At 44.5% G+C, this 9080-nt stretch overlaps 1 protein-coding gene across 1 annotated transcript in view; it reads left to right on the top strand.

The window, feature by feature from the left end:
* The first annotated feature begins 2044 nt into the window (after nt 1-2044).
* SLC66A3 (solute carrier family 66 member 3) overlaps nt 2045-9080 on the top strand; it is a 36857-nt gene continuing 29821 nt past the window's right edge. The window contains exon 1 of the mRNA XM_036750190.1: nt 2045-2279. Coding sequence (XP_036606085.1) covers nt 2134-2279 — 146 coding nt within the window. The 5' untranslated portion in view covers nt 2045-2133. The remainder of the gene's footprint in view (nt 2280-9080) is intronic.

Raw genomic sequence — 9080 nt, 5'->3', positions numbered from 1 at the left:
AACTTTGCCCCATTAGAGGCTTTTGCTGAAGTCTAGCCCACCAGTTCCAATTGGGCTACACAGACAATTTCACCTCTCCCTTCTGACCAGAAAACGCAGCATCTCTCAAAATTTCTATCCTTTAGTGCTCTAGGCCCTCCATGGCAAGGAATTGTCTATTGACCACTGGGTACTCTACTGATAGTAATGTGGAAGCACCTTAATCGGTTCTAGATTGCCAGAAGCAGAGAATTACCATGGACCCACCTCCGTCAATTCCACTCTGCCATTTCTGGGACCCATACTGATGCCTCTGGGGCCCATTTTACTTGTCCTTGCCTCTGGGCCCCACACTGCTACCTGCTTCTTCTGGGGTCCACCACTCTGATGAACTGGGGGCCAAGCATTATCTCCTCAGCCCAGGCTAAGCTCACACACTGCCCCACACTGCCACTGTCAAAAGGGAGAAGGGCCATGGCTGGGGAATCACTCCTCTGCTCTTCTAAGTCCGAGACAGGTTTGGGGCTAGAATGATGTTGCTCTACTATCCATTTGATGTTTGGAGTCCAGTGGTAATGAAATTCTTTTGAGGGTTCAGAACAAAAGTTGCTTTCCCTGGTCACTTTTGGGGGGAAGCAGTCCTACCCTAAAGAGAGAGTATTAACTGTTAGCTAACCTGGCCAGCTTAAGTCCCTCCCACCAAATACCTATCATCCAAAGGACAATCACAGATAGCTAGCAAATATTTATCGAAGCAGACAGTAAGATCAGTGCTGGGGAAATAATACAGAGGAAGGTAGATCCAGGGCACCTAAAAGGAAATGGGCTCTTCAATCGGGCTGCAAGAGCACTTCCCACTACCTATTCCCCTTCCCTCCTGGATCCCTGTTCTCTCTCTGCTCTGGGCTGTAATACTGTCCTCTACTGCTTCTTCTCCTACCCATCTGACCACTCCTCTGTCTCCTTTGCTAGATCATCATCCACATCGTGTCCCCTAATTGTGGTGTCCCCCAAGGCTGTCATAGGTTCCCCCCCCCACCAACATTCTATCACCACCTGAGTCTCAGTCTTCTAATCTGTAAAACAGGAACAATAAAAGTACTTGAACCAGCTATCTCACTCTGTGAACCTCAAAGGACTAGAAAAAATAGTTCATATTTATAAATGTTATATACATTTAACTGAATCAATCAGTCATTCACTAAGTGCTTATTGCCTACTGCATACTAGGTGCCAGATACAAGTATAAAGAATGAAAGAGCCTTGAATAATTCCTCAGCTCTGGATATGTCTTGCCTGAACAGAGGAAGTGAAGGCAGGAACCATATTTGGGAGTGGGGGAGAAGGAAGGAAAGGACCGCTTTCTTCCTCTTCTTTGTTCTGGCTCTCTGCACCCCGCCCCGCCTCCCCTCCCCCCCTCCCCCCCCCACCCCCGAACTTTTATTTTTTCCTGGACTCTCTCTCTTTCCCTCTACTCCTGATAGAACTAGTAGGGGAGTGGGGTTAGATAGGGGAAGCAGAAGGTGTAGACAGACAACTGTCCTTTAAAGCAGTATGGCATATGGAAGAGGCACTGGACCTGAGTTCAAATTCTGTCTCAAATACTTAACTGTGTCACCCCAAGCAAGGCATTTAACTGCTTTGGGCGTGTTTCCTCAAACGGCGCTGGACTAACTCGCCTCTGAGGTTCCTTTCAGATCTAAGTCTACACTCTTTCCAACTCGACACAGCCTTTTATCTTCTCCCCTCTCTAGGCGTTACAAAATAAGGGGGGGCGCCCGCTGTACTGGATGACCCCCAAGATCTCTTCCAGCTCGATCTCGTGTAATTGCCCCAGTGAGGACAGCAGACAAAGGCGTGGGAGGAGGAGCTGAGGGGACTGGGCTGAGGGCGGACCCCAGTTAGCCGCATCCCCTCCAGCCAGCTGAGGCTGTATTATTCGGGCAGACCCACAACCCGAGCAGTCCCACACTTGTTTTGGGCGGTTCCGGATGGGAGGAGTCATAAGGGCGGGGGCCGGAGCCTTGCGTGACCACCGCGTACTCGGAGGAAGGCGGAAGAAGCCGAGGGGGACGAAGCCGCTTCTGCTGAGCTGCAGCCTAAGGCTAAGGGAAGCGGGTGGCGTGGGAGTGGAGCCTCGGACCCCGAGCAGCCATGGAGGCGGGGCTGCTCTTCCAATTCTGCAACTGGAGCACGCTGGTGGTGTGCATGGTCATCAAGTTCCCGCAGATCTTCGCCCTGCTTTCCGCTAAGAGCTCGCAGGGTGTCAGCCTGAAAAGTTTGCTCCTGGAGCTGGTTGGGTAAGGATGGAGACGAGACGGGGATCAGGACCTGGCCAGGGACCAGGGGCCGGCCAGAGGCGTCCTCCGGGAGAAACTCTTTCACAACTGAGAAGGGTTTAATTCTTCCTGCTTTGTCCCAAGGGCAGGGGAACCCCAACAAAACTGCCCAAGAGTGGAATGTGCTGGCCCAAGTGGTAGTGAGTTTTTGGTCACTGGAGGTATTCAAGTGGAAACTACCTGGATGGCCTCTGAGATTCCTTCGTACTTTGAGATTGAAGGATAACCGCCACTCCCTCCCCCTTGCAAGAGCCAAGGGGGTGAAGGGAGCGTGTCGGGGGTCCAGGAAGGCGAGAGCTCCAAGGCAAAGAGCATGGGAGTAAGCCCTTCCTTCCGGGGGGAGATTCCCAGGGGCTAGGTCGAAACTGGCAGGCTCAGGGTGTGGCCTGAGATAGGTGCGCGCGCTGCCTGCTCACTTGAATGTTTGTGCCTCACTAGTCCTCCCCTTGACTTGCTTGGTGCATACACGAGAGGTTGTGGAGACATGTGACAGCTTAGGAGAAGTGTAGACCAGGTGATGTTAGTTACAGCTTTGGGAACCCGAAGAGGCATTTTGCTTTTAAGAACCTCAGTTTAGGCATCTGCTAAATTACAATATCTATAATAATTAATTCACTTAAGCACTTGGCAGTAGTAGTAGTTAAATAAATAGTGACTATTTTTTTGTTGATGGATAGGGATACAAAGACAAAACCCAAACAGCTCTGCTCCCAAGGATCCCTTACTATACCTAGGCCTCAGTTTCTTCATTTGTAAAATGAGGTTAGACTAGGTCAGGGTTCTTAACCTGGAGTCTGTAGATTGTTTTTGTTTCTTTCAATATTTTGATCATTGTATTTCAGTATAACTGACTTCTTTTTAAATCCTGTATACTTTATTTTATGTGTTTTTGGAGTCCATCTGGATTCATCAGATTGCAGAAAGGGGCCCTGGTACTAAAAAAACTTAGAACCTTTGGAGTAGGTGGTCTCTGAAGTCTTTGGCTCTTGGCCTGTTATCCAAGTAAATACAAGCTAATTTGTAAATACAAGGAAAGAGCCTTTGGGTTTTGTTTTGGTTTTTTTGGCAGGGCAGTTGGGGTTAAGTGACTTGCCCAAAGTCACAGAGCTAGTGCATGTGTCAAGTGTCCTCCTGACTCCAGGTCCAGTGCTCTACTCACTGTGCCACCTAGCTGCCCTGAAAAGAGCCTTTGGGAAAAGAAAAGGAAGGTAGATGGTTTTTAAACTAAGACTAAGCCATGAAAGAAGAGTATTCTGGGAGATGTGGGCAAATGTTACCTCTGGGAATTGATGGAGGTAAGAGCTAGAACATTCAGTTAGGTGAAAGGCCTTAATCTATCTTGATAGGAACATAGAGTCCATGAAGAGGAGTAATCAGTCAGTCAGTAAACATTTATTAAGCTTCTCTGTGCTAGACACTGGTGCCAAATGCTCGAGATGCAAAAACAAACAGAAAAGAGGCAAATGACAGTCCCTGCCTTCAGGAAGCTCACAGTCTATGAAATGAGGCTGGAAAGTTAGGTTGGAGCCATGTTAGGGAATACCTTGAATGCTAGGCTTCAAAGATTGTATTTAGGGAACCCTAAAGGACTTATTTGAGTAGGGAAATAACATGGCCAAAGTTGAGTCCTAAGAGGGTTTTTTCTTTTTCAAGTGTGGCCCTCTATCTTTCACCATATTTCACATTCCCTTCAGCCACTCTGTTTTGCTAGCCAAATTGGACCACTCTCAGCTCCACATTTATTTCTCCACCTGTGTGTATATATATATATAGTCATTCTCCTTTAAGGATCTGCTCAGACGCCACCACATCCTTCTTGGAAACCTTCCATGATCTGCCTAGCAGTTGGTATTCTCTTCCCCTTAAAAATTTCCTAGACTATTTAATCTCTTTCTTGTCCCCTTCACTCATCAGCTCCCATGGATTCAATTATCTCTCTGCTGATGATTGTGAAATCTACTTATCCAGACCTAACATCTCTGCTGACCTCCAGTTTTGCATCTTCGAATACCTTTTGGATATTTTGGATTGTCTGTCTAATAGACATCTTAACCTCAACATGTCCCAAACTAGATTCAGTATGCCAAACTCTTCCTTCTTGCAGACTTCCCTCTTCCTTTTGATGGTACCACTGTCCTCTCAGCTGCCAAGGCTCACAACTTGGGTGTCATACTTGAAGCCTCATTGTCTCTTACCCTCTATAACCAATCTGTTGCCAAAGCCTGTTGATTTTGCCTTTGGAACATCTCTTGAATATGTCCCCTTCTTTCCTCTGACAGTCACTATCCTGGTGAAGGCCCTTGTCACCTCATGCAATAACCTTCTGGCTGATGTACTTGGCTCAAGTCGTTTCCCACTCCAGTCCTGGTTCCTTCCTTTCTTTCCAGTTTTCTTACACCTTCTTAGCCCTCATGCACTCATTGATACAGTGACATCAGCCTCCTTAACTGTCTCTTTCATAAAACACCCCACCTCCTGACTGTACCTTTTAACCCGGGCTGTTGCCCTTTGTCTGGAAAAACTCTCCCTCCACACCTCTGTCTTCTGGCTTCCCGGACTTCTTCCTAGACTCAGCTCAATCCTGCCTTCTACAAGAGGCTTTCTCCCCTCCTCCCCAATTGCTAATGCCTCCTGTCATAAATCACTTTCAGTTTACATTCTGTGTATCTTGAGTGTACATAATTGTGTCCCTCATTGGAATATGAAGGGCAGGGACTGTTTTTGCCTTCCATCTCCAGGGCTTAGCTGGATGCCTCCTACACAGCAAGTGCTTAATAAATTGCTGTTTACTCTTTCAAAGGTCAGAGGCTATTTAATTTTTGTTCACACAATTTGCAAATAGTAGATGCTTGATAAGTATTTGTTGCATTGAACTGAACTAGAAGGATTAAAAGGGCCTAGGTCTGGAGCTGAAAGGGGCCTCTTAGACAAGTGATCCATGTGATCTCTCATTTTACAGGGGAAGTAACTGAGACTCAGAGAGGTTAATGACTTGTCCAATTGATGTGTATCATCAGCAAAATGGGAGAAGGGAGGCTAGTTTTGCCTTCCTCAGTTGTTTTGAGATTTCATTGAGATAATGTATCTGAGAGTTCTCTATAGACTAAAGTGCCTTACAAATGTGAAGGTTTTCTTTTTGAAATTAATAATAAATAACATAATGTTGTTTGGATCTGTGGTCTCACCAATTTAAATGCCCACTGGTATAGATTACTTTCTCATCCTTTCTTCTGTATCACTCCTCTGAGTTGTGAGTTCCTTTGGTTTTTGAATGCCTCCTTCCTCCCCCACCTACTTTTAAGATCACTATCTCTGGGAAGGTGGGGTTGGGTCTTCCACCCCATTCATTTCCTGTGAGGGCTTTCCCCAAATGCCTAGAAGGGAGAATTGACTCCTTAACTATGGGAATGGGGGAGTGGAACAAAAGAGAAAGACATTTGAAGATGAGGTTCTGAGCTGGAAGGAATCTTACTAATCACTTAGTCCTATAGTTTATTAGTTAGTCCCCTTAGTTTATAAAACTTTATAAAGTTTATAAAAGTTTATAAAACCTAAGGAGTATAAAAATTTTCATCCCTGTTTTACAATGAGGAAACTGAAGCCCAGAGAGAAAGTGACTTGCCCAGAGTCACACAAGTAGTAAACAGAGCTGAGATTTCTCTAATTCCAGACCCGTGGTTTTTCCATTACATCACATTGGCTCCAAACTCCTCACTCAGGCTGCCATTCAAGGCTCTTCACAGTCTGTCTCCAGTCTACCTTTGCAACCTTCTTGTTGCTGGGTCATTTTCAATAGTGTTCGACTCTGCGGGTCTGTTTGAAGTTTTCTTGGCAAAGATACTGGAGTGGTTTGCCATTTCCTTCTCCAGCTCATTTTTACAGATGAAGAAACTGAGGTAAACAGGGTTAAGTGACTTGTCCAGGGTCACACAGTATCTGAGGCAGGATTCCAGCTTGTGGCTTCTTGACTTCAGATCCAAAACATCCACAGCACCAGTTAGATGCCTCTAACATTATACCACCCTGGAAAGTGCCCAATTCAGATCCATAGTATCATGCAGCAATGGAGGGGGATTTTAGAGGAGGTTTGGCGCCCACCGGAGAGAAATTTGCAGGTGGACTTGTGCAGCAAGTCAAGTACCAATTGAGCTGTGTGTCAAACAGGGATAAGAATTGGGAGGTGGCACAATGTACAAAGAAGTCAAAGACATGGTTTCCTGCCTTGGAGGACTCGTAATGGAGTCAGGGAGACAAGGCGGTTATATAATAGCAGTTATTCTTCCCTAACTACATTCATTTCAGTAAGTATTTATTGAAAACACCTGTGAGACCTGAATGAAATAACCCATGAAAAGCACTTTGCAAACCTTAAAGTACTATAGAAATGCTAGTATTATTACCTTTACTTCTGCTACCACTACCTTCTTTCCCTCCTTCTTTCCTATCTGTCTTCCTTCCTTCCTTCCTTCCTTCCTTCCCTCCTTCCTTCCTCCTTCCTTCTTTCCTCCCTTCTTTCCTCCCTCCCTTCCTTCCTTCCTCCTTCCTTCTTTCCCTCCTTCCTTCCTTCGTTCCTCCTTCCTTCTTTCCCTCTTTCCTTCCTTCCTTACTTCCTCCCTCCCTTCCTTCCTGTTCTTCTTCCTCCTCCTCCTCCTTTGCCCTAATTTCCTCATGTAAAATGAGCAAACTGGATTAAGTAATCCCTAAAAGTCCACCTAGCTTTAAATCCTGTGATCCTGCAAGCTGTTCAACCCTATTAGCTGTACCATCATCCATAATAAACTCATCCAAATGTTGAAAGAGGTAAGAGTCTTTCAAATGGAAAGTGTAGGTCACCTGATTCTTTAAATGTTCAATTTGGGTACGGCTTTGCACAAATTGCTCAGAAAATTGCAGTTCTAAATCCAGCCATGTCCTAATCATTGTCTGGAAATGGGAGTAGCTCGCTAAACTGAGGGGTTTTCTTTTCTTTTCTTAATTTTTTTTAAGAGCTAATTTTATCTTGTCAACAGTATATTTGCTCACCTTTGGTCAAATTTGGGAGTGGGGAATGGAATGCCATACTCCAAGCCTTGCAGATTTTTTACTTCTACTAAGAACCCAGCAGCCAACTTCTCCTTTGTCCTGCTGCCCTTCCTATTCCAGGTGTAGGAGGCAGCCAAGAAAAATGGCCAGGAGGGAAGAAGTATCAACTTTCTTATTATCCATCCCCATCCCTAAACCCAGGTTCCTGTCCTTTTGTTTTTTTAAGGCATTCTGGGTTAAGTGACTTGCCCTGGGTCACATAGATAATCAAGTATCTGAGACCAGATTTGAACTAAGGTCCTTCTGATTTGCGGGCTGGTGCTCTATCCACTGGACCACATAGCTATCCCTTCCTTTCCTTTTTATCCACTGGGAATACCTCTCTCCTTCATTCAACTCCTACCCTCTTCAAAAGCCAGCCCAAATACCACCTCTTCCATTTAGCTTTTCCTGATCATTCCAATGGAAGAGGCAGTGTGTTTGTGAAAAGAACACTGCATCTGGAGCCAGAGGACCTGAGTTCAAATGCTGTTTCTGCTACTTATTTTTCTTGGCCTCCATTTCCTCATCTGTGGAATGCTGGAATTGGATTAGATCAGGAATCAGCTGTGGCCTGGAGTTGGTCAGGCAGTAGTTTGCCAACTCCTGGACTAGATAGACAATCATGAACATCCATGGATATCTTTTCAGCCCTGTTTCTATGAAGTGGACTTTCCCTCCTACCTTATTGCCTAGTGCCGTACACAGAAAAGACCCCTAAGACTGCATGAGCATGGATGATGTTGGAGAGGACCTAAGAATTTATCTCGTCTAAACCTTCATTTTATGGGGCTTTCGTTATGAATATGGGATCAGCTAGGTGGCACAGTGGGGAGAGCAAGAGGCTTAGAAACATGAAGACTTATCTTCCTGAGTTCAAATCCACAAAGTTAAGTGACATAGCCAGGATCCTGAGTCTGGATCCTGACTCATCCAGAACACTCTTTCCTCTGCTTCTCCAATATTTAGTTAATTCCTGTTGACTTGAATCAAGCCTTCTGTTCATACACCTCCTGTAGGCTTTCTTATATTCTAGTTTGTGCTGCACTTATTTGTTTACCTCTTCTTTTCCTTAGATTAGATTTTTATTCATCTCTGAATTCCCCACAGAGACTTGCACATAGTAGTTACTCAAGAAATATTTATGAATAGATGAATTTGCTTCTGAATCCTCAGAGTGTTGATTGTGAGGGAATTGGAGAATGCCAGAAAAGGAAGAGACCTCGGAATATAAGTAGCATTGGAGCTAGAAGGGACCTGAGATATCCATTCATATATTTTTTTAAAACAAGTTTTTATTGATAGTTCCTGTTTCTTACATCACCATAGTATCTCATGTATCCCTCTTCCTCCTCCCAGAGAACCATCCCATATAGCAAATAGTATTTTTTGAATAGTTTGTTTTAAACTTAAATGCTAAAACTTAAATACACAATAAGAAAAAGAAACATTATAAACTTAAATAGAAAATAAGAAAAAGGGAAAAAAGTACACAGCAGAATGTGAGAGAGGAATCAAAATATGCCCCAATAAATTTCCATTTCAAGAAAGCCTATATAATAAATATTATTCATTGTGTTCAGACCTGTCCATCTTTTCTTTGCTTCCTTGTAAGTTTTCTTTTGTTCTCTGCTATGAATTTTTACTTTGTTCTTGTGTACTTTTTATGTGTTTGTGTGTGTGTGTACACACACATACACA

The sequence above is a fragment of the Trichosurus vulpecula genome, chromosome 3, assembly GCF_011100635.1.
Source record: "Trichosurus vulpecula isolate mTriVul1 chromosome 3, mTriVul1.pri, whole genome shotgun sequence".
In the NCBI taxonomy this organism is placed as follows: Eukaryota; Metazoa; Chordata; class Mammalia; order Diprotodontia; family Phalangeridae; genus Trichosurus; species Trichosurus vulpecula.
Note: the sequence above shows the minus strand (reverse complement) of the source record. Positions and strands in the feature narration are given on the sequence as shown.